This window comes from Synchiropus splendidus, chromosome 6, assembly GCF_027744825.2.
Source record: "Synchiropus splendidus isolate RoL2022-P1 chromosome 6, RoL_Sspl_1.0, whole genome shotgun sequence".
Lineage (NCBI taxonomy): Eukaryota > Metazoa > Chordata > Actinopteri > Syngnathiformes > Callionymidae > Synchiropus > Synchiropus splendidus.
In genome coordinates, this window is record NC_071339.1 from 10547566 (window position 1) to 10574665 (window position 27100).

General features: G+C 42.8%; 1 protein-coding gene across 1 annotated transcript; it reads left to right on the forward strand.

Annotated features, from left to right (window-relative positions):
• Positions 1–13123: 13123 nt before the first annotated feature.
• Positions 13124–24333, forward strand: msx1a (muscle segment homeobox 1a). Its single transcript, XM_053868327.1, has 3 exons — positions 13124–13218; positions 22022–22591; positions 23162–24333. The coding sequence occupies exons 2-3, from the start codon at positions 22183–22185 to the stop codon at positions 23578–23580; spliced, it is 828 nt and encodes a 275-aa protein (XP_053724302.1). The 5' UTR covers positions 13124–13218; positions 22022–22182; the 3' UTR covers positions 23581–24333.
• The last annotated feature ends 2767 nt before the right edge of the window (positions 24334–27100 follow it).

The window sequence follows — 27100 nt, forward strand, 5'->3', positions numbered from 1 at the left end:
TTGACAATGTAGGAAACCATTTCGGCTCCCGCCACATACAAAAAATATACCAGTCCTTTTCTAACAATGATGTTGTCACTGATCACATGCTTCCATGCGTTCTTCACATTGCTGTTCACCAGTATATCCACCGGGGGAGCAGCCCACAGTCAAAAGTTTATGATGACAACAAACTCCAAAACCAACAAGGCGACTGTGGAAGAAGTATCGATCATGTAGCTCTTGCACAAAAGAGGAAAACGGAGGCAGCATTGTAGGAGGAGGTGGTTGGTGAGGCTGCTCCCCGAATAAACTCGCCTTTTCACCATTTTCAACCAGAGTTTTGCTCAGCTGTCACAGAACCCAATGAAAGCACTAGTTCAGGTTTACTTAAAGCAGTCAATGTTGAAGGGGTCTCCCAACTTCAAGAGCTGTTCACCTGGAGAGTTTCCAGGAACATTGCTATTTAAATTAAAAAAGGAGGTTGTTGTTAGATTTATTAGCCATTTTTATACTACTATCACTAACATAGCGATGGAAAATCTCCGTCCTCCAGTGTCATATTTTTAACAGTCTCCGTTTCCTCTTTTGTCCAAGAGCTCAATACTTCTTCCACAGTCGCCATGGTGGTTTTGGAGTTTTTTGTTGTCATAAACTTCTGACTCTGGGCTGCTTCTGTTATGTCAGCTCTGACCTTGTGTTGAAGCCCATAATAACTTCTAGTCACTCTTCCTTACAGAAGTCATCCCCCATCATTGAGGGTCCATCCAAGAACAACTAGCATCAAACCAAGTTACGAACCTCAGCTAAACAATAGAGTGACATAAGAAGCATTGTTGTTTCCCTGAAGACTATTCTTGAAGGAGATAAACGCTATATGCAGTCGATTTCCTCCTGACATATGGCCCAGTGGTGATGGGGTGGAAAACTGTTATCTCCCTGGACGTGGTCTCTTCCCATGGCTGGACATCCTCTGACACGTCCTGAGAGCTGTGGACGTGGGGGGTAATGTGGTCTGCACGCAAAACAAGTCCCCGGAGTCTTGACAGACCCCACAGGGAACTCTTGTCTCCCCTCCTGGTTCATTAACATCTTCTCCGTCTCTCTGTCTTTCATCTGAGGTCGATTGCTGGCTCCGAGCCACACGCGTCCGGGAATATGTCGTGGAGGGGCGGGAGGCAACGACTGCGGCGGATATCGGAAAGTGTAGAGTAAACATCACAAAGAAAAGGGATTTTCATGTCACTTTTATGACCCAATTTTGACAATAAAATTTGACATAAACAAGAAAGGATGACAATCTTGGCTTCAGAACCGAATGTTGGCACGCTAACAGCTCAGGTAGTCTTGGGAAAAAGACAATAACTTTTCTTCTCATGCTGGTAATTTTCTGCCTGTGACAGGGTCAACTGGTAACAGGACTATGTCAGACTCAGGAAACCTGATTACACTTGGCAGAAACCTGCCATTTAGTGAAATAATGGCGCCGCACTTTCATAAAATAATGGAACGTGGAGGTGGAGAAGAATAAGTAGACTGTATTATCTCAACTTTCTGATGGTAATTTGTGGCTCATTATACCCTTGAATAAGAACGGCGCCATAAATCTAGATTTTTTTTAAAAACATTTATACGTCCTCAATAGAGGGTTTGATGCCTCCCCATATCACAACACACCCACCGTCAATTCATAAATCAGCAGCAGTGTAATAGTTCCGCAAGGTAGTTTGCAAGCCAGAGACAAGGGAAAGTAATTCTCCTCAACCAAAACAACCGGAGCGAGAATGAAGATATTTAGATTGTATCACTTGCCTTTATCTTAATGGTTTATGGTGGAAAAGCTATTACACATTATTATGACTTTTTGGCCCTCTAATAGTGTTTATATCAGGGATGGGAGTGAGCACCATCCCGGCAGGATACACTGCTCCTTCCTCAGCTGGCAATGGAGAGTGAAATATGAATGGTGAGAAGCCATATCAGAATAGCAACAAACAACAACAGAGAACTAACAGTGCAAAATGTATGTGACACATAGCTGGAGATATTTATGGAAGTTACATTCAGCTTATCGTTCATTTGAATCAGATGAGAGTGTGGGTGAATTTCATGGATATTGCTCATGTCTTTAAGGGACTGTAGCAGAATAGAATGCTTTATCTTGTGTTTAAACAGAGGCGTTTGGAGCCAGATCGGAGGTCTGAGTTTTTCACCTTCTACGTCCCCATGGTCCCCATAAGGTGGACATGGCTCTTCAGGGAGGCAACCTGAGATGCTCTTTGTCTTCTCTCTGAGCAGAGAAACAGCTTTACTAGTTTCTAATGGGGCTACAAAACCTGGAGTCCGTTTTTTTGGGAAGACAGTGACATCATTTGGTGATCACAAACATGTAGTGAAAAATAGCAAACTAATCCCCGCACATAATAACAAACCACTGCCACTATTGTCCTCCACCCTGTTCATATTATAGTCAAAGACACAAAGTTTTATTGTTTGATATGTCATTGATGTGCGTAGAAATCAGAACATAGTCATCCAGAAAGATGACATCTCAGCCACGGACAGGGGCGGAGTCAGAGCTGCGCTGGAGGTGAAGGCAGAGGCGGAGCCCATTGTGATGTAATAATGTTGTGGACTTTCGTAACTTCTTGTTCGCCAAGCTTTCAGATGGGGAGTTATAAATAAAGCAGTAACTTCAAAACAAAGTTGCTCTTCACATAAACTCGATCTTGACACTGATGTTCTGCGTAAGTCCAATCTCTACTCTTCCAATCTGAGCATATGTCTTAGAAAAAGCAGTCTTCTCAAATTTTGAAATTTATGGTTCAGTACGCACTTCTCCAAAACTGAAATACCAGTCTGCTTTTACATAAAGACTTACAGTGGTGGAAAAAAACAGCTGTAAAATTTAACACAATCTCAGACAGTATTTTCATAAAAAAGCTTGTGTTTCAAAAGGTGCATTATACAGACGCATATGCATATGCATTTATGATGTATTGGATAGAAGAAACATGAAATTGCTCAAGACCTTATTGTTAACATGTTGGCCTGCCTGAGTGACTTGGGGAAATGGTAACACCCTGAGAACCAACCACCCTTGGGACATTCTTAAAAACTCATTATTTATCACTTTAATGATTTACATTTAAATGTTTAACATGTTTTCCTGCTTTCTTCTACTTTCACTGATGTGTTATCCAATCACATTTATGTTGTGATTATGTTCAGCATAAAAAAAAGTTTATTATAATTCATTATTTTCTTTTCTAACATCTATTTACGGTATTTATTGGCGTTGCAGTCATGACTGAACAGCAGCATTGATGAAGGTTAAAGGTAAACCCACTGTGCTCCCATGTTAGCGGGCAGCTCTACAACACATTTTCCCATGACATTCCTCTTTGATTTTCCTGACCTCCAACAGACGCACACCTTCCCTAAATAGGGACATAAATCTGGGCCTACACGCGTGCGCTCACACACGCTGTTTGTGGGCACGCACACAGCGTAGGCCTTATCAGCAGACTCCCATTCATGTGCCCTCAGACTCTACTAATCAAGACAAACTCCAGCCACGGCCCTATCATACCCTCCCACCCCCACCCCCTTCACAACACTTCCCCCTCCCGCTTGGACCTCTGTGGCCGCCGGGCTGCACTGGGTCCCGCTGTAATTGGTTTAGATGTAATTTACTGGCCACTTGGTAATGTAGCATTTCAGGATCAGATAAAAATCATATCAAGTCTCAGCAACGGACGCTTCCACTTGAAAGCGGCTCATTGTAATCACTTAACTACCAGAGGAGGACCCTCGCCCTCGACGCCTCCCAGGCCTGCTCTGCTCCTGAGTGAAGAAGAGACACAGATTTGGCCATGTCATCATTGTTTTTGAGATTATTTTATATGAAAGACCATAACATGATAAACATCACAACCATAATTTGATTATTATTTGATATTTTATTTTATTATATTATCATATTTTTTTAAAATATTTTGAAGCCAGTGTTTGAGAAAGCATCAAAACTATTTCAAGGATAATAAACACGTTTTTCAGAAGTCAGTATTTCTTTGTAACCACCGAAAAGAAGAGAAAAAGAAAAAAAAACCCGGTGAAATCTGGCCGTGGCACTTGAAGCGGAAATTCAGTGGAACCTTTTACTGGTTTGTCAAGTGGAGAGCTATAAGCGCACAATTTGCCTTGTGTTTTATGAGCAGCACTAAATCTGGCTTTATCAGTGCAAGGGAAATCCTGAAGGGCTCTTCAGGTTTCACTGGAGCTCGGCAAACGTCCAGACTCTCTCTCTCTCTGAAGCTCATCCGCTGCATGCTTGGCCACACAGAGGATGACAGCTAACAAAGGCTGCTATCTCAACGCGAAACAGAGACATCATGTGTACATCAGGCCTGATAAGTAGACTAGCGATCAGGCCGTGATCAAAGAGTCTGAAGATCCTTCAAGGAGATTCCTTCCTTTAAAAAACCCCCACAAATGATTGTGTTAATGAGTGACTGCCAACAGATATTTAGGAAGACACACAGATGCGCCTTACGTCAAGAATCAGGCAGGTTGGGGTTGATTTTTCACAAACACAAAGATGGAAACCACATTTAAAACAACAAAGCACAAGTTGTGTTTCATGGTGTCGCTCATCGAACTTTCACTTTCATTTGCAGCAGGTAATATTAGCAGCAAGGACTTTTTTTGCATATATATATTTGGTAGACATGTTTTGGTGGCATAAAAAAATATATTATTTAATTTTATTCACCTCTTTTTTCAAGGCTTATTTCAGTCATTCGTTGAAATTGTGGCTTTGTCTGCAGCGCTGCTTTAAACACTTTCCTAACGTAAGCGCTAGCTAACAAAATACAACTGACAAAAAGCATTCATAACTGCAAAGGCAGTAAAGTCAGTCCAGACCTTTGTCATAAGATCAAAAGCTGGTCGCCGTAGTGTCCTGTGACTCGCTCGCAGAACACACAGAGGTCTGTCACCTTTGTTTCCCGAACATCACTTGGAGTTCAGTTCAGACACGGAAATAAGCTGGTTTGAGCTCGCAAACCTTAACAGCATGAGGTGAATGCCACAGTCACACCTGTGAAATACGAGGGCCAACACGCACTGTTGCTCTGCAGATGGTTTAATAAGCATCTAGGTCTCATCATCATAAAAAGCCATCACATGCTTGATTGACATGTTGGATGAGAACAAATACAGTCAGCAAAGTAACAAACACTTTCAGAATATCGGTACAACTTTGCTGGTGTGTTGCTTTGCTGCTTAAACTTATACTTATAAGCACCAAATCTTACCCAGTTTGCTTGTCTTATTTTGTGTCAAAATGTCTCCTCCCACTTGGTTTAAGATAAATTGCCTTACATATAAGACCATAATGGTGGGGCATCTTTTACGATGATGCATCGTGATTTTTCTTTCATTTTTCAGCAGATTTCTTCATTTACTCTATGATAAAAGTAACACAAAATAAGTGAAAAAATTTGCCAATAGAAGAAGTGAGAAAACATGTTTAAGATGCATCATCTTAAAACAAGTCCCTCCATCTTGCGCAATGTTAATTCATCTTAAATCAAGTGGGATGAGACATTTTGACTCAAAATAAGACAAATAAGTTGGGTTTTTGCAGTGGAGGATCCAGAACTGCAGCTCCTTCTGCACCACATACGTATGAATATTCAAGTGATTTCTGGGTCCAAATGGCAAATCCGTGTGCGTGCACCATCAAAATGTGACCAACAATTCCTAAAAATTCAATTTCAAAATTCAATTGGTGCAGTGGGATGCTTCTTCTTCAAGCATCTCTAGTGTGTGACTGTAGATTTTTCGTATTGAACTGCATGTCTGTTCGAGGTCTGGAAGTCACAAGTCTCCAAATCTCATTCAATCGAGGGCGATTAGCACTCATTGAGAAGAGTGCGGTATTGAAGTGCCGGCTAAATTAAAGGCAGACATACATGTCCGAAAGTGAAGGAAAAAAAAAGGGGGATTGGAAATAAATCAGTGGTTTTCACAATCGTTCCAAACTAAATACGTTCGAAAACTGTTTCCATCCACTCAGTCGTCTGGGTCCTATTTACACCACCAGCCATTTCGCCGTGGAGCTGCAGCACATCCATGACCGGCGCAGCTGAAAGGTATCGCCGACGTGAAGAAAAACCTTGAGCGAGGCCAAATCTTGTCGAGTTGAAATAACAAAGTGAGGATTAACAATGCGTGTGGCTGTGCGGTTAAACGCTCAACCTCTGACTTGATAGTTTTAACAACTTAATAATATGTACAAAAGGCCGAAAGAGACTCCAATTATGGTGAGACTGCAGAGAGAAACAATCTGTTCGCAGCAGCGCTTCAAGACTGGAACCCATTTTGGAAGCCAAACAGAAATCCAAGTGTTTTATTTCACTTCGGTTCGTTAAACATGGAGGTGGAAATCGGATCTGCAGCCTTTGGCAGAAGGCAACGCTGGATTAATCCCATCTAATGTGACACGAAATGGGGGCAATGAAATAAGTAATTCTCAGAGCGGCCCATGCTTGTCTTCTCAGGAGCTGGAACCTTATATCACCCTGGTGTTGAAGTCATCACCGGACTGGACGCTGGCCTCACACAAGAGCTCAGCCTCGATAAGGCCACTTCAGAAGCGTTGGAGGAGGACGGCGGAGTCAAGTGCAGCCCCTCGGCTTTGTTGCCACCTGAACTCTTTTCAGCACTCTTGAACTGCGTCACTCCAGAGCGCCTCTCACACATGCCCCGACTCACTCCGCTGTCAAACCAGCGAGGATTAACTTCAGATCAGAAACATACAATTGTATTTATTTTCCCCTCTTAAGCCTATTAGGCGACGGATGAACAGCCAGCGGTCTTGTATTAGCTGAATTTAATTGTGTTCCTTATGCCCAATGAGCTGTGAGCAGCAGGGGTGGAGGAGCGGGAGGCCCCGCGTGGCAGCGCAGAAGAAAGAGGCTCATGAGCAGAGCAATTCTGATAATCAGGCTCTGGAGCAATGCTCTCCAACACGTTGCTGCTCTCCGTGAGTGTGAACGTTTTAAACAGCAAAGTGAAACCGACACCGCCTGTAATCGCCTCGTTCTGCGTGCCGTCTCAATTCAAGGGCGCGTTAATCCTGTTACAATAATATAAAGGCGCGATCACGACTCCCTCTCGGAGCGCTTCCGCTATTTAGCTGAAGGTCTTTTGTGTTTGCAAAGTTTTAGCCCTCTTTGTTGGTTTAAGCAGCTCTCCTGCTGCATGGAACACGACTCAGACCGAGTGCTAACAGCCCACCTTAATGCCGAATTTGGCTCAAACACTTAATTACACATCAGTAGAAGAAGGAAAACCGTGCTTTGTTTTTAAGTGAACTACGTCGTCTCCCTTAATATTAGGGCTGTCAATACATTAATCTCAATTAATCGCAGTTATCTCACAATCAATGGCAAATGAATCCCGCATTTTGTATCTGTTCTAAATGTACCTTCATGGAAGGGGTTATCAACAGCAGAGTGGCATATAATGGCTCCTCCAACAACCCACCAGAACAGATAGTGTCAAGAACATTCTTCAGAATAACCTCAGAGGCTCTGAAGAGGCTCGACAACATGCTAACAGTATAGCATTGGGAACATTTTTGGCCGCTCTGGTGTTGATAACCTCTTCCTTTAAGCTACGTTCAGATCAGACACAACATGTGAGATTCATTTGCCATTAATCCTGAGTTAACTCAGCTTTAGCATTTCTAATAAAAAAAAAAAATGTCACCACTATTGAATGTCTTAGATCTTGTGTCAAATGCCAGACCCGTGGGCCAAATATTGCTCACAAAGTTGTCTTCCGTGGCCCATAAGAGTGATAGAGAAAGCGAATCTGGAGGAGGAAACCCTGAGTGGAGTGTTATGAGACTGTGGTGAAGAAGTACAATCTAATAAGTCTCCAATAACGACCTGGTAAGGAGAGCTAGTTTAGACTCTATACCCAGTACGTCCCCCATATCCTTTTTGTGATAGAGAGTTCCTCACCTGTTTTAGGCTCTCCAAATGAGAAAGTTAACACTTTAATAATGTAATATAAGATCAAACTGGCGTGATCCTTGGAGTTCAGTTGACAAGAAGCATTGCACCGTGTGTTGGAAATTACAGGTGATGGAAGGATGTAACAGGCGTGTCGTAGTCTTGGAGGCTTTTTCGCATGGCAAAACTGGTTTCTACGTGTGTTAGTTTGTAAAATGAGCTCCCATTTATTCAAAAAAATGATTTGAAGATGCTTCTAGTCAAAACCTGTTTGCGCGAGTGATGTGCAGTGGGCCAGAGATGTAGAGCTAAAACTTGATGAGAGGGTCAAGGATCTGGTGGTCTGTTTGAACACATACGAGACTACTACACAATATGATGTATTAACAACACAACCTTCAATGTCATGTTTCTGTTGTGCTTTTATTTTGCTACCTCTGGTGTTCCTGTGTGTCGTTTCCTTTTCCCTCTCTCTCTTCAGCTTGACAGCAGCGCAGCTGGATGCAATTCCTCTGATCAGACTCTACTGATTTCTACACCTGGATTCCAGTCTGCGCTGCCAGATGGTTGCTTCATGTCCTCACAGTAAACTCTCCATCGACCCTCCGTTCTCTTGTGCTCCTGTTATATATTTCTAAATTCCGTGCGCGCTTGATCTTCTTCCTCTAGTTGGTTCTCTTCGCTCCGTTTTCTGCTTTCCTGCTTCTCTCTTAGATTGTGTTTGTTGTGTTTGTGTAGAGTGTTTTGTAAAACCCACCTTTTGTTTTTCCACTCATCATAGTTATTTCCTTGTCTGAGTGTGTGTGTGTAGAACCACCGCTGAGTGCTTTCTGTTAAAGTTACCCTGGATCTCCTTAGTCTTCTGTCAGCCTGCAACAATTCAGCAACTGGGTCTGATCCTATAGACAGCCATGACATTGAAAATCAATGTTCTTCCTGATCATATACTGTGACAGAAAGGATGAAATAGGCCCGTAGCTAGGAGCGTCCAGGGGAATGAAGATGTGGCATTTAAAGGCTTTGTTTGAGAAGTGGAAGGAAGTAGGGATGATGTTGGTATTTTACATTGTTTTATACGTTCCTCTACATGATTCATCTTGCATTTTCACCTCAAATGTGTCTATTTTTACTTGTCTTTTACACGCATAATTATCAGCTCACAAAGTCTCACACAGCGCAGACAATTGAAACAAAGACAAGACGAAGAGACACACTCTAACACATACATCAGTTCCCATGATGAGTAACAATGGGCTTTGACTCACACGTCCTGCCAAACAGCTGAAGAGCCCGAGTTCATCAGCGAGCCCGGCAGACAATAACCAGTGTCTCCTATTCTTCTGAAGATACTCACCTTCATCCTCTGCACCTGCGAGCTGAGGGCCTCCATTCATCGGCTCCCTGCAGCAGATTAACCAGACTAATGTGGAATTAATTCCTGTGCGTCAGGTGAAGTAAAAGCTTTGGTGTCAAACCGAACACGGGCTTAAGCTGGAGCTCAATCACATCCTCCTCTGTGTATGAGGGGCCTGTCTCAGTAAAGATGGAGAGGAGACAGTGATTCATCCTTCCTCATGAGACACAGCCCTCAAATATTCTCCAGTCCAACACATCTGGAGGCTCTGGTCCCCTCTGTAGCACCGACGGTGACCGCAGTGGTGAATATGAAATATAAACTCCAACAGTGGTGTATAAGAAATACAGTCTCAAGAACGACAAAACTTCACTTCAGGTTTGTGATTTGAATTTTTGTGCAAAAAAAACAACTTCATATATTGAACCTATAGTGAAGACATACAGCCCAAAACCTTTTGTTTGGTGTCAATCAAATATTTTAATATGGAACACATAGAAGTATAATTTAGAAAATGTTCAGCTTTTTTTTCCAGAATTCAACTACTCAAGCTGATATGCATGCCACAAAATGAAATCTCATTTTTTGCGGATATAAAAACAGAGTGGAGGTACAACTGCTTGCAGGCCTGTCGCACTGCTGCGTTTAAAAAGACAAGAATTTTGATGGAAGTGTTCAGGAATAATGGATGAAGACAAGCAGATGAATCTGCCACCTGACATTATCAGCTCTCCCCCATCCTGGCGTCCCATATTCAGTCCCCCTGACGCTCTGCCCAACAAATTGCAGCTATTAAAAGTGGATGGCTAAACCATAATGAGAGCAGTAGGTTTACACATCAAGCCGTACAGAGAGCAATCAGAGCAAAAACAAACATCTGAAGCAGCAAACTCTCATTACGCCATCATCCCTCCAGACCCCCACTTCAGTCTGAAACACTTCTTGATGACTGAACAAACAAATCCAAACAGTTGAGTGTTTGGTTTGGGGGAAAGATTAGTAATCATATCTCTGTCCTGTTATTCTATGTCTGGCCAAGCAGGGGGGGGTGCTGTATAGAAGAAGGTGGTGGAGGGGCTGGGGGCCTGAAAACATAATTGGCACGGCTGCGGTGACGCTGTCAGATTGTGCTGTGCTTCTCCGTGTGCGCTCGTCGGGCCCCTGCGATGTTTCATTAGAGAAGGAGCGGGGCCTCCAAGATGTTTGTGCAGCCTCGGTGGCTCCACCACACAGCGAGCAGCTCGACGTCGCAGCTATAATTGGACATTCATCCTCCATTATAATGCGTCTCGGGGTGTTAGCTCGGAGCTGGTCTGGGTTTTGGGGAAAAAATCAGTTTAAAGACGAATTTAAGTGCAGCATATACAAGTTCATCACCTGTTATCTTTGAGATTTCACTGTAGAAAACCACACAGTAAATTAGCATAAACACATTTGCCATTCAGTATCACTATAGCAGAGGTGGGCCATTCAATTTCCTGAAGAGACACATATATATTGCCACTGTTGAAAGAAAGGTGGAAACATGACGGGGAAAATCCATAATATATATATATATATATATATATATATATATATATATATATATATATATATATATATATATATATATATATATATATATATATATATGTATAAGTAACAAGGACAAAATCACCCTAATAAAAGGAAACATAAATAAGGATATTAAGAAAAATATAGGATCAAACCTATAAAGATATTTTAATTTACATGCAGTTTATTTGAATATAAATAAAAAATAAAACCAGACCAGACAGAAAAAAGTCATTTCAAAAATCTTCAAATGTATTTTGAGGAACAAGAAAAACACACAAAAATATTAAATGTAAAGGTTATTTACTCTTGAACTAGTAGTGGCTAAAAAAGAAGCAGAACACAGCAGTACAAACATGGCAGCATATCGGATGTATAGTTTTAGTCTGACCCGAGGGCCGCAAAAATACAGCCAAAGGGCAACACTTCGCCTTGCTCTGCTCTTAAGGCTGTTGGCTTTAAACAACACAGATATTACATTAAATATTACTTAATAATGATAATATAATTTAACTGTATTATTAAAAAAAAAAAATGTGCTAATAAAAGACACTCACACCAATAATATAATATGAGTAAAAATTAATCTGGGACTGTGGGAGGAAACCAGAGTGCCTGCCTCTGACCTCTTTCAATTTCAAGTTAATTTTCCAAGTTGTTTGTTTTCCTCAGTGACACAGTTCAGTGACACAGTTCATCACATTCCTGATCTGCTGGCAGGGAACACAGTGAACTAGCTGAACAATTATGTCCATGGCTGTTCACAACAATGCTGAGCAATTATTTAACAGGCAATCCTTGCGTCACACATGGAATACCTGCCCTTTGCTGGGGCACCGCCGCAGCATCCATCCATTACAGGACGGCACAAGGCAGCAACACACAAAGCTGGGCATAAAAGGGCTGGAGCTTGAAGCTACGGCGCTGAACCACGATTATCATCAGCTGCGTTGGATAGGAAGGCAGAGAAGATAATACGGACGAATCCATCTGCCTTATAAGGTCTCGAGTGCTGGTAGTCCTGTGGCGGACTTGTTTTTTTACGTGGATAGAAACCCGAACAAGTTTGTCGTCTCACTTTGCTGTGATCAGGGCCCCTGGCTAACCTTCGTACAAGTCTCATCTGTCCCAGCCAAACCCGTCCTCCCTCTCCGCAGGGTTCCTCGCCACAGTTCTCCACAACATAACAGGCTAGAACCCCACAGAAAAATAAATATCAACCACTTGAGGCAGCTCCAAATGTGTTTAGGGCTGCGAGCGATTAGCGTGCAGGTTGGTTGGATTCCACCAGTCGCACTGGTTTTGTGCCGCAGCGATAATGACGCATAATTGCTGGAGTGATCGGTGACATAACAGGCAGGTTATTAAGGTCTGACATCGGCGACACGGCCTTACGATGCTTACACAGCCTTGACAACACACACGGACCCCAGGCCCACACGCACATTCATATATCCATCTCAGTGAGCGCTGTCCCCACTCTAAACCCCTAACCAGCCAAAACAAATGGCTGACCTTAACCAGCACTCTACACTCAATGACAATGACCCAGTTATTTTGAAGTTTCAATCCTCAAATTGAGGCTGAGCGTCATTAGGCCCAGCAAACCCTCTCACCCTAAACATAATCGCTCACATTACCAAATATAAACGCAATTATAAAGTTGAGTCTTAACCTTGTTGTGTCTGACAAAAGTGTCCCCGCAAAGACAGCTATACAAGAAGACACTGTGAATATAAAGGCAGAAGCAAGTGAGCCTCATTTTTCCCCTGTGAGCGTCGAGTCCGTTGAAGACTATTCTGGTTCTTCATCAATGTGTTCAGAAATGTCTGCTAAATGTTTCATGAAATGATTCATAACCAGCATGTAAGTATCAAACGTGGTGAAGCAGTGAAACTGTTTTCACTTAAAGCAGCCTCAGTCTCAGCAGAGTGTTTACAGGCAGGCTGTGCTAAGCGAACAAAATGGTATGTGTCTGAGGTTTGAGCTGTTTCTGTCATGACTTTAAAAATGCTATTAAAATGTAGCGAACAAATGCCCTCCAACTGTTTCTGGCCACACTTTAGCTCCCCAAATCTGTAGGTTTTCGACTCGCAGACATCCTTGCGCTGGCAGTAAAAACGCATCATTGGTTTTAAAGTGTAACTTTATGCTACAAAGTTACAGCACTCTCTGAAGGTAACACAAAACATCTTTAAAGGCTTTGAAAGCTCACTTGTCTCATATTCAAGAGTTCTCTATCTGTCTGTAGCGCAGACTCTAAGATAGAATGACATGCTAAAGGCACTGAGCAAGGTTACGACGGTAAGTACGGACTTTTGAATATGCATGTAAACATCTTAGTCCGACTACTGGAGAGAAATTGGAATTTCTCTTAGTCGGACTACATTGGATAATGTGGTTAATAGCTGGACCCAGCTAGCATGTAGCCGAGTAGCTCGACTGTGATCGGACTGGGTGATGTGCAGCTGCGTGAGCTTCAGATAAGCAGCGGAAGTAAACAAACTCCTGGACTAATCACAGTCTACTGATGTCTAATAACCTTCTACACAATGGAGAAGTCGTGTGTGTAACCTGATGTGCGACGACGATGTTCTGCAGGTGTGTAGTTTTGTCCTCAACTTCCTTCAACTTCCGACATTACCACCACGTTAGCAACAGTTAGCATGGTTGCTATGTTAATCGGTACTCACACCGATGATCAAAGCGAGACGCGACATTGACATTTAGCGACATCTATCATTCTTATGATACAAAGATGACAGAGTCTCCTGAATGTTTCATTCATTTTATCCAGAATTTAATCCATCGGATGAAAGCCAAACCCCCTTATGAGGGTATCACACTGTTGAAGCACAGTCGCGCGACGATTTACCGCAACCTGTCGCACGACACATGAGCCGACATACAGTACATGGATACAGAAGTCAAGTGTAATTTCGCACTTGCTGCTTCCCTCTAGCTCTCACTGGAGAATTGACTGGACTGTACCATGGGGGTTACATATACAAGTAACATCTCACTTACGACCGGGATCGGCTCCGACCAAACGGTCGTATTTGTCAGATTAAGTCGAATGGCCGACGCAGGGTTATAGGTACTACTGTATACGATACATGATGTCAATCTGATCTGGTAGATCGCTGTAATGCTGGGATACTGTGCTGCCGTGACTGTTGTACGCGATGCTGGGCTGCTACGTGCTGCGGTGCCAGACATTGAATAAATAGATAAATAAATAAGCATCTGCTGGCCGTGGTTGTAAGTACGGGTGGACGTAAGTCGAGCAGGCCATAAGTCGGATGTTACTTAGGGCTACCTTTCAGAAACTGGCGTAGGCATCGCAGTAGTTTGTGTCATACTAGATTCTACACCCTGTTTAGTTCCATCTTTCCTGAGCAACAACTGAGAGCAAAAGGCCATGATTATACTGTACAGAAACACAAGAATTTTCAAGGTGGGATTTTGCAAATAGGAAAGCAAAGTGAGGAAAAAAGTCTTCAGGAAGCAAGTTAGCGAAGCTCCAGCAGCTCAATTCATCACTCATAAAGGGAGCCATGAGGCATTTTAGTGACTCCACCGAGACACTAAAAACCTAAAGTCAATTAAAAACTGTGATTTTTCTTCCCGGTTTCTCAATTCTGTAGCAATTAATCTGCCCAATTTGATGAGGAAGGGCACAAATTAAACAATAAAGCGCTGTCTAATGAGGGATTAATTATGGAGCGCGGGGAGGGAGCGGGACTAAAGCCGCTGCCATGCCTCACTGTCTGCAGCAGACAGCACAGGGCCATAAGGAAGACAAAGAGGCTGCGGGTCCATGTGGCGGCGCACTGATAGGGACCCTCTCATCACAGATCAGCGCATCCACAGCCAGCGCACTCCATAAACCCAGCGCCATAATTGAAAGTGTCACAACCAATGGCTGTGACAGGCCTTAATTTAATTAAATATGTCCCCTGGAGGGAAAAGGGCTGGGGGTGCAATGCACAAGTGAGGGCAAGTGAGCTGGGCCTGCTGCGGCTGCAACAACCCTCTGCGCACTTTCGTGGCAGTCGTGACGCTGACTTTAACATTGACTTTTTATTGAGTCATTTAATAGCTTTGCAACGTACATTTCTGTGACGTGAGAAAATACATCTGACGGCGTAGGTAACCAATTGGTCTGCTGCTACGACATGACGCTTCATACGCAGCAGCATCAATCGGATTTTAAAAACATTTTATTCAGAGAAAACTGAAAATTCGCAAAAGGTGACCGACAAGTTCGACAATTTGTACAAGTACATGTACATGACATGGCTGACATGTACGGGTTAGTGCTTTCATATGATATCGCACCCGAAACCGGTGATAAATGTGCACGAAGGAAGGAGTTTTCCACCCTTACAGAGGCTCGACCGAACAATAACCCGTACAGTTATACAGTCATAATGTGCTGTCCAGCAGACAAATACTTCACAAACAAACATTGTCTTGCCGTGGTAAAAAGTTCCATTAAATCCTTCATTTCAAGTTTCTCTAGCTCATTTTTCAAATTTTTTTAATGACCCAATCGGAGCTGCCAGATATGATGTCACCATGCCGCGGCATGCGCGACCTGGTGCCACAAGATGTGGTACCTGTACACCGTAATGTGAGTATCCTGTCATGGGATTTGAGCTGTCAGCTGTGCTGGCAGTCAGTGTCCAGGCCTCACTCATGAGGACCATCTCCAGGTGTAACCGTGGGAAACAGGTCCATCAAGTTTCTGACTGCTGGGGTCTCAAACCAAGGAAAGACCTGTCTTTAAGCCTCCCCTTAGTCAATGGACTGGCTCTTGGTTCATACGCATCTGAGCAATAGAAAAGCAGATCACTTGCTAAACTTCACACTTGCTGTAGCATGAAAGGAAATGAAGTACGTCATGTGCCGCCCGCCCCGTTGAAGCCGGGGATTCTCATGTCTTTGAGTTGATCCTGCTGACCACAAGGCAACATTAGAGCGAGGACATTACCTGTATATCAAGGGTCCAATAGCTCATCATTTCAGGCTTTGCCCACATTTTCGGGATTAGGCCGCCGGAGTCAGAGAAGGGTCACTGACAGAGGAGACTTCCTGTGGCTGAAGGCGGGTGGCGGACAGAGGTAGGCTGCATGAGGTTCAACCCCCTCTGGGTAAACTTGAGTTGCAGACTTGTGAGATTAGGATGGAGCCAAGTCTGTTCCTGCGTGATCAGGGAGACAGTACGCGGAGCTGCTCACCATCCACCGTCCAGCTTCCCAGACAAGACCCCCTGACTCCGCCCCACTTTGCTCTCCTAGTTTGCTTTTCTTTGGTCACAACCCCAAATGATGGGCTTAGGGGTTTTAGAGCGGGATAGTTTATGTACATGGTGTCACACGAAGGGCAAGCAGAGATTTGCTGGAGATATTTTTAAATAGCTGAACGCAGCGCATAAATCCACATGATTGAATTTCAGAACCGGTTTGGATCTGATATCAGACGAGGCCAAATTAATTTCACACACGTTATTATTTCTGCATATCGCGAGGAAACTGGGAGTTGAACTATGAATCGACGGAAATATAAAGTGTGCATGAGTTACTTGAGATGCAGTCTTTTTAACAGTGAAAAGTAGTGTTCTGATATCATTATTAAGACTGTGTTTGAGCTGAAATTTAGAACATTTCTGTTGTTATTGTCTTGTCATATAAATAAATAAATATACAAGACTTCCACTTCATTAACTGTCGAACCGGTCGTGACACCAAATACGTCACAATTATGCCTCCTTTTTCAGACCAGTGGAAATTTATGGAGCTGATTTGTTAGTGGAATTATTGCTTGTTATGCGCTTATTAAGCATATCACTCCGGCCGCTATTTGGTTTCTGATCAACACGCGGCTTCGGTGAAAGAAAGGAAACGATCGAGCTATCAAAATAATTTGTCTCGGGTTAATCAGCCCGCTTTTATTACATTACACGGGCCAGTGACTTGCAAGTGATTTAGGTGCGTTTCCTGTTTAATGGCGCGAAAGACATAAAGCGGGTGATAAGTCAAGAGACGAGAGTCAAATCCGAGCGCCGCACTTTTATCACGGGAAGCAGAGAGCGCGATAGCGGCGCAGCATCGGCGCACTTCTGCCTCTGATGTGTCACGCGGAGGTCACCGCGATCCTATCTGTCCGCGCCCGCGCCACCCGCGCATGGGCGCGCGCAACTTCCAAACTGTCATACGGAATAATAATAATCAACTGCAATAAAAAAAAATGCTATTTCCTTTTCAAACAAATGTCTATCATAATTTAATTGTGCGCGATTGTTAATAAATGATGAATCTTTGTTATACTTCTATGCTAAGTAAGATATTTTTCCTGTTACACAAAAATGTTTTTTTTCTTCATGTTACCTTCTTTCCCTTTTCCTCTCCTCTTTTGTCAATTATATTATCATATCTGCTCCTTAATTTCCCTTAAGAATCCTCCAAAAATGAACAATTGCAACAGATAAAATCGGGCTTCATTCGCTCGCGCTAATAAATCATAGGTGCATGAACGAGACCGTTACTTTAAACACAATATTTCATAAAGAGAGACCATTTAAGCAACAACGTTTTCCCACATATGAGCTGTCATCATATTTTTTTATGACCAATAGCGTCAAAATAACGTTTCGATTATTATTATCATTATTTGTAGTAGTAGTACTACTACTAGTAGTAGTAGAAGTAGTATTGTTATTACTATTATTATTATTAGTAGTAGTATTGTTGTTGTTATTATTATTATTAGTGGTGGTAGTAGTAGTATTTGCGGGTGAAGAACGATCTCATAATATTGTGTTAAGCTATTATATTAGTTATATGATTATTAGCATTGTTGGTGTTAAAGTTATTGTTATTATAAAAATAAATCACTTTTCTCGAACTGAGAAAGATAATATTGCGTTTTTCATTTTACATTTTAATCATTTATATTTTATTTATTTATTTGGAAAGCAATTGCATGGAGATCATTTAGACCTGTGAAATCATAATATAACAGGATTCTTCGCCCCTGACACGTTCTGAGGGCTTGGAAGTTCTTCCCCTGGACTTCTGCGCAGCTTCATGGAATACGCTGCTCCTCATGAGCGCAGCAGCGACACGGTCTCCGGCTGTCTGCCTCCAGATGAATCACGAGCCAAGTTCCGTTTTACCCGCGCGTTTGATGGACTAAGACAGCAGATCATTTATTAGAAACGACTCCACCGCTGCTTTTCTTCTCCCGTGGACTCGCTCAGTCGGCCGCGCTTCATGTACCATCCATCATCATCATCACCCGGAGGTTTTGTAGCACACTTCTAACCGAGCTGCCGGTGAGAAAACGAGTGATAATTCACAAATAACTCCGGATTTGTAGACTTTTTGGATTCGGCAAACCACACGTGACGAGTAGGAAACCTCCAACAACAAGCAAGAATAGTGGCTTTGTCATGCTATATATTGTCAGGGAGTATATAAATGCAACACGGTGATCATGTTTGTCGCGTCGAAAATGGTGTCGAACTTGTCGTTGAAGATGTTTTAATAGAAAAAGCTGCTGCTCTCAATGAGTGTAACTTCCTAACGACATGGAAACAACCATCAACATGTGAAGCGTACTGGCATCACGTGGCCGGCTCCTCCTTCAGGCGAGATTCTTTTTATTGCACCAAGTGCAAATATTTAGCCTAAAAATGCCTTTTGACACGGACCAAGTCTTTCAAGTCTTTACAGTCTAAACGGAGCGAGGCCACATAAAAGGGGTTAAGACAACTTTGAGAGGAGGCAACAATGGGCCTTTGTGAGCTCCTCTCCGAGAATCAAAGCCCGTTTATCAAGTGGAATAAAGGCCCGCGGAGCCTTACAGTTGTTGCGCCCCTCGTTTGTTGCCCCAGTTCTGATGATAAAGCGGAGTATCGGTCTTCTTGGAGGACACGTTTGATGCCGGGTTTATTAGTTTCCAGTCTCTAAAGTGTATCTTAAGTCCAAGCACCACTGATCAGTCGACTTGCCAACCTGTTAATGTCACATGTCAAACAAAACTGAGCGACACTTACTATGTTATTACTCAGTGAAAACGTTGGATTTTTAATTCAGCTGCATCAAAATGAGTTGTGACAGAATTTCATATGTGAACGCATATTGAAATTTGAAGTAGGGATTTCTAAGTTTACATAAATACATAAAATGTGATGCTCATTCAGTGTTTTCCAAAGAGAAAAAAAGAGGCATGTGACATGGAGCACTAACTCCTCTCATGTGTGCTATTATTGGTGTTTACGCACACTTGTTTAACGAGTTGATGTTGCTCGACGGGTTAAGTGTTTCGGGCCCCGAGCACAGGAGACTTCAGACGGACGTGGGGGCCCGGAGACTCCGCTCACTTCAAAGCACTTTCGAATCCACGCCACTCTTTCCACGGCTGAGGCTTTAAGTGTTTCCAAACTTGTCGCAGCTGCACACGGAGCGCGCTGTACCTGCGCGCAGGAAACGACGCATTAAGACCCCAGAGTGTGAAGGTTGTGCTTCAGGGGGCACCTGTCGTAAAAGAAGCTTTAAGGAACTTCCGCGGACCAATTTCAATATGAAAAGAGGAAGTGGAAACTGCATTTATTACACGACTGTGATGTTATTACCTGGTTAAAAATTTGTTTGGACGCGACCCCGCTCCCTCCAATATTTATTTATATAAAAATGAATAAATAACAAATGACCTCGAACACAACTGAAACCATTTGTGGAGTACTACTAAATATTTTGTGTTCGTCTACTCTCAATATTGCACTCAAATCAACTCCAATGCCGTTTTGCCATATTGCGCGCACTTTTGAAATGTGTCCACAAATAGGATTTAAACAGGAGGTTGTTAAAAATGACAATGACCAAATTAAGCCCATTATTTCTACAATTATCATTATAATCCTAAAGAACACTTATTTGTGTTGGGTTTAAACTATAGGTTGTGTTTCAGGAGAGTGCCTTCATTTCTGAGTTATACAGTGACGTTTTGGTTATCGCCATATCCGGGTTATATATATATTTTTTTTTTCATTATTGGGGCATTAATTTAGCCAGAATCTTTGCCTTGTTTGGGTGAACACAGGTCCTGGGTTACGTGTTGGAATAGTAACATCCCTCTCAATCCGATTGAGAGGATTTGATCTACTCGATTCCTATTTTTTAATCATCTGTTGACTACAACTAGATACAATGTAGTTTGCTAAAATTATATTCCTGAAAAGACCGTGACCAATTTTGTATTTTTTAATGGCTGTCATGGGCCATGTTCCTAAAGTTATCGGTAACGTCCTGTGATTGAGAGGTTGCCGGTTCGAACCCCGCTTCGGCATGTTGATGTCGTTGAGTCCTTGAGCAAGACCTTTACCCCTGCATTATTAAAGAGATATTTAATATATGCTAATGCGACAAATAACTTGTTTTTGAACTCAGAAGTGTCGTCACCCAAATATTGTATTGTTAATTCGACCCTGTCTTAAATAAATAACACATCTGCCCTGGTTAACTAAACCCCATGTTTCCCTTGAAAAACAAACCAAAATGTGTTGCCATTTCTTTTGTGACTCCACCTCGTTCACTTTTGATCTCAGGTGTATGCCAAACAAATGATTTCCCCTCTCATGTTATCTGTGCTGGAAGACAGCAGCCCGCATCCATGTGTCACCTTGATCCGGAGTAAAAATGCGTCTGAAAGGGGCCAAAACAAGTGCGCAGCCACGTATCTTGGGAAATCGGAGACTCCTTTTGAGCGGTGTGGACTGACTTGTGGGCGCTGCTGACCTCCTTTTCTCCCACTATCACACCTCATTTGAATAGATGGCAATGGCGTGCGATCGGGCTGAGAAAAGGCTAATTTTTCAGGCTGAATGGTCCAGTGTCCCTGGGCGAGAGAGGGAGGAGGGGAGGGGAGGAGGCGGCTCCGAGCGCTGGGTTCAACTTTTCAATAGTCGCCCCGAAGTGGAGCTCTTTGATCCGGGCCGCCGCTGGCGCCTAAAAACAACATAACTTGTCTGCCCATTAAGGACGCTGACAAAACCTAACAGATTGTTTATGAGCGGCAATTAGCGACGCAGACGCTCGCATGAGAGCCGACACTAAAATGTCATATATATATATATATATATATATATATATATATATATATATATATATATATATATATATATATATATATATATATATATATATATATAGAGAGAGAGAGAGAGAGAGAGAGAGAGAGAGAGAGAGAGAGAGAGATAGATAGATAGATAGATATAGCTATAGATAGAACGCTCTATATAGCTATGTAAAAATAAACACCCCAATTAAATCTGACCTTTGCAGTTGGTGGAGGTAATGAGAAGGTAGCGCAGGTAAATCAATGACAGTCCTGGAGCTGTCCCACCCCCGCCCCCTGTCGCCACTACACAGTTGAAGGGGGGAAAAAAATCCCATGATCTCTCACTCAAGCCTCGCAATTACCCCTCAAGTGTTTTAACAAACTGCCACGGGATCTTTTTTAAAAGAATAAGGGGGGTTGGAACGGGAAAATAGAAATCGTTGTTTAGCGTTCAATGCCACCATCTGTACATCAAAATATTGAGCTGTATGAACTCGTTTCTTGACTTCACTTCATAGTAGAGGTGAGCAAACCAACTTTTTTTGTGAGAATCACATGGCTCTTCCTCATGAAGCTTAATCTCAATTAACTTTTTCACAATAGTTAGTTCCGCGTTAAAAAAAAAAAATCATGAGTCAGGTATGACAGTCAATAGACCTGACTAGGGGATTTTGCAGTGAGTTTGGAAGTTCCAGGCACGTGACAGGCCGTGAAGGCAGCATCTAGTATGTGTGTATATATATATATATATATATATATATATATATATATATATATATATATATATATATATATATATATATATATATATATATATATATATATATATATATATATATATGATTCAACCTTATGTGGACATACGCGGCTGTGCCTGTCATGCATCTTTTTTAATTGATATCAATCTTGCAGATAGTTGTTTTTATTTGGGATTGTCGCCGGCTTCCCACTGACTCTCTTTCTTTCTCCCCCCGCGACTCAGGCCGGCCCACCGCGGCCTCTCATTGGCTGCCTGCTCCCCTCCGCCTGGACTCATAAACTCCAGCTCTCCACACTGGTCACACAAACATGAGGATACCGACTCAGTGAGGGCTGCGACAAGTCTTTCCACCACCAGTTCTCCCAAGTAGCCCTCGGACCTGTATGGCCCCATCGACCGTCATGTCAGCTTTGACCGCTGGTTTGAAAACTGAAGGCAGCAAAGGAGACATGCAGACGACGAGCCTCAGTTCGCCGGAGGAGACCGGGAAGCCCAAAGTTGCCATCCTGCCTTTCAGCGTGGAGGCGCTGATGGCCGACAGGAAGCCCAGCAGAGAGGCGCCGTCCCCGGACCCAGCTGTGGCAGCGGCCGGGACGTCGCACGCGCTGGGGAAGAGCCCGCGGCTGGGCCCTTTCGGGAGTCTGGATACGTCCGCTGTGGCCATGAGCTCGTCGTTTTCAGTGGGCGACATTATGAACATGCCAGACGGCGTGTTAATAAAGCCAGAGAGCCCGGACAGTAAAGAAAGAAACTCTTGGATACAGAGTCCACGCTTTTCTCCTACGCCTCCACGTAAGTCTGATGTTCTTTAAAAAAAAAAAAAAACTTCATATAAAGATACATTTGAACTATAAAATTGCAATGGCGTTTCAATAGTTCCCTTATTTTCGATGCAAAATTATTGACAGTTCAAATTGTTTTATTTGTCTCATTTAAGTTTGTATACATCAGGAATTTTAACACCGCCAAAGTTGGTCCATACCTTTATTACCCACCAATTATCGGTGAAATCAATTTCAATAACAGGTTTGTATGGATCCGCGTCGCATTAGATAATTATATTTTGGAGTGTTCCGACGTTCCGACTCGTTCGACCTGAACCGTGAGGTCGAGCGCGGTGGGGAGCAGCGACTAACGCGCCACTTGAAACTGTTATATTGTGAATAACTCCTGGAAGATGACAACTTGAGATTGACGACGGCACTTCGAACGCACCATTACACGTCAAACCAGAACCGCTCGAAGTAGTTCGGGCCAATAGTTTGGTGCAACAGTCAACAACAAGAAACTTTTTAGGAAAACGGCGATGATCAACTAGAGACCGAAGTGGTGGTGCTGATCATTTTTTTGCTTCCTCCTCAGGTCGGTTAAGTCCTCCAGCTTGTCCGCTCAGGAAGCACAAGACGAACCGAAAGCCCAGGACCCCCTTCACGACGTCCCAGCTGCTGGCACTGGAGCGCAAGTTCCGACAGAAACAGTACCTTTCCATCGCCGAGCGCGCCGAGTTCTCCAGCTCCCTCAACCTGACAGAGACCCAGGTCAAGATCTGGTTCCAGAACCGGAGGGCCAAAGCGAAGCGGCTTCAGGAGGCAGAACTTGAGAAACTTAAGATGGCAGCAAAGCCCATGTTGCCGCCTGCATTCGGGATTTCTTTTCCTCTCGGCGCCCATGTGCCCGGCTCTTACGCAGGCTCGCACCCGTTCCAGAGACACTCGCTGCCCGTGTCCCCCGTGGGTCTGTACGCGGCCCACGTCGGATACAGCATGTACCACCTGGCCTGATGACGTCCACCTGGAGACCCTCTTTGGCAAGTGGGCACTTCGGATCATATCTAGATTTGAAACTGAAAGGCATCCTGGTGGTGTCACATCATGTCTCCAAACCTGATGAGGACCCTTCAGCAGTAAGTCAACAACCAGGGTTACAGCCGGGGATCACTTAAACCACGCGTGTTTAGCTCTTTACTATGAGTGACAAGGGGGTTTGGGCTGTACTGTGAAAGGCTCACAGCAACAAACCATTTTATTTGGAGAGCAATGTTGCCATTTTTACAACGGGAGCAGTGTAGAAATGCATCAATTCCTGAGCCCTTTGTAACAGTGTTCATTACCTGATTTGGTATTCCATCGATAAGTGGAGAACTTTTGCCAGTATGAGCTTGTTACATGCAACAACAGGCCAATAACAATTAGATGCTTAACAAAAAGGATCATTGATCCTGCTCTAAATCGCCAGTATGATGCTCAAACTAAACCAAAAGGGAGTCCATGTTTGATGATATTAACGCTGTTGCGAGGCGATTGCTAAAGTGTTCATCTGAAACAAGTGTCAAATGAATGGTCATTCTGGAGAATTACAGCCGTTTTTCCTTTTCTTTTTATTTTTGTGTTTTTACTTAACAGCGTTGTCTGTTTTTAAATGACTCCCTTTGCAAGGGAAATGTGTAAAATACTGTATATTTGAAGAATATCCTCATTTATTATGATTATATTTGTGACATAACTTAACAATAAATTGTTTATTCTTTTTTTCAATTGGTTTTGTTTTTATTTTTCAGCATATCAATCCGCAAAAAAAAAAAACCCAAATGGAAACCCGCTTAGATCAAGTGGTTAAATGCCCATTTCCCCCCCAATTTCTTACTGAAATTATCTTACAATATAAGATGCTGAAATGTGTAAAATGGTATAATATTACGGGTATTAAAGGTATAATTTTGATGCTAAATTAAATGTGAGAACACGTTAATGGTACTATTTCAATATCTAAATTGTACATTCAAGAGTGATGTGCTTTTCTATCATTCAAGAGATTTATATTTTTTAAAAGATAACAACAACATAACAATAATGCCCTTTAAATGTTTCTGTATTATTTAAATGTATTTTTTCCCACCAGAAGTTGGAAATAGCGACGCATCCTCGGCTGCAGTTTGGAAATGAAGTTTCTAAGTCATTGTTGGTGAATGAATACAGATCTGTCATTGTAAAAACTATATTCAATACCAAGAATCTTCTGAAAGACGAGTTATCTTTTAGTCATTACTTAAGTTAAAGTATTGCAGATTAGTTCCATACCACCATATTTCTGTTACCAATCCCACGTATATTAAAAGGTACAACTATGAGCTCCACTTCAGTAGAAATCATTTGTTGTTTCACTTCTTTCAAAAATAATAATTATTGTTTAAGCATATTTTAACCTGCATTCGTTTTGTTTTCTTTCCAATTTCAGACAATTAAGTGAACAATTTAGGCGTCTGTTGTTTTTTCTTTTTCAATACTTCATGTCCACGATGTAAAGATTCATTTGAGGCTTCAAATATTCTGGGTTTTAGTGGTTAGCATTCTGTTCTGTCATCTTTCTTCTGGACACATTTCACTCTCACTCAACTTGTCACTCGGTGTTTAATGGGATGTTTTCCTGCAGCTGCGTGGCTTTGAAGCGACTCACCTAGATTCTGTTGGCGCCAGTGGACTTTAGAGGGTTTAAGAAGGAGGGGTGAAGGGCCAGGACGGACAAACTGAACGGTTCTAAACGCTACCCGACTGGTCCGGGGGCCAGTAAACAATCCGTCGGTGTCATTAGGAGCGTGTAAAACGAGTCCAGTGTCACTGCGGAGAGCAAGCTCTCGCTCGGCGGAGTGAAGTGTGAAGCTGCAGGAAGAGTCAGTGACAGCGTGAGGATCAGATACGGGGGGGAAATGACAGGCTTTCTCTTCAGTCAGGGGCCACATTCGAGTCAAATAATTGCGGTAATGAGCGAGGCAATCTGCCGCAGACAGAGTCCGGCTCCAGAGAGACTGTCGCTCCAGGCGAAGCGGAACTTTTATCTTTTCTAAAATGTCAGCGGGGACTGGGACGGGCCACACTTCACCTCCGCAGAGGGCTGTCGCTTCCTCCTGACGTGGACCAAAACAGCCACTAACACGAAACTTCTGACCTCGCACACGAGGCTGTGACTTGTTTAGCGTCAAAGAAACGACGCCAGCGCCAAACCTGTTTATTGGGTCACACAGATGCAAGTGTATGGGTCACTCAGTTGTTGCGCTTTCTATTAGAATTCAAGTTTTATTGGCGGCGGCGGCGGAAACGGTCCCGGATGTGAAGGTTAGATAGTCATCTTGAGGGTCAACCAGCTGTTTAGAGGAAGTCAAACGGTCTGAAAATTAAACATAAAAAATAAAATAAATGGGGAAAAAATACATGAAATGTGAGCGTAATTTTCTTTTCTTGGAGAATTGAATCGATTCACGTTTCTGCAATCTAAATGAGGAAAAAGTAAAGACCGAATTATCAATGAGAATCAGTCGTTGCTTCTTTCATTGAATTACATTTATTTCAACGAAAAAACCCCCCAATGATTTAAGCAGTTCGTCACGCAAACTGGAGTTGTTTGCTCATTCCAGATGTTACGCTTCCATCTAGCGTTAAAATGTGGCATAGCAGAAAACTAAAAAAAAACCCTTTAACTGAGTCTGTTTGCAAAACGGGGGACATATATTGGCGTTCATAAGTATTCATGACACGTGGTAATTTAAATGAATCACATTAACTTGCGTTGAGTAACATAACTGCCTACATGTTATTCTCCTTTTGCATGAACTACGTGGGGATTTGCAATATTTGCGCAGTATTTAAAGTTCAAATTGTGCCACGCCTGAGTTTGTCACTCAAACATAAACATACATCATTTAATCGTCGATAATACTGTGACCATTCTGCGCCGTTTGAATTCACTATAAAGGTTTTTACAACCAGGACGAATCCAACCGCAGTGTTATGCATCCGCGTTAGCCGTTCACAACTGGACATTATCACCATAAAAGTGCGGCTTTCTAAACGGGATGAAGCATCGCCAAAGGAAAACCACACGCCTTTGGATCGGTCAGCTTAATGGCAGTGTTTAAAACGATAAAACATGGCTCATTCGTTTGGAAAGACAGAACATAAATAAAATAATTTATAAATAAATAAAATAATTTATAAGTAAATAAACGTGTGATGTCGATTGGGATTATGCGTTTGAAAGGCTTCAATCTGCCACAGTGTTCACAAGGGGCCAGTAGAGAAGCGTCATTTAGGGCCCTTTCACACGAGGGGTTCTGTCTCGAGACAAAGCTCTTTCGTCTCAGAAGTCCGAGATGTGAATACAAGCGAGTCGGGTTTTGGCCACAGACCTGATCTCAGCGTCTCAGGCTCAGGAGTCTTCACTGAAGGCCCTCTCTCACGCTGTATTGGGTGGTAAACACTGGGCTGGATGACTCAATACCAGACCACTGAGCGACCCACATTGGCCGAA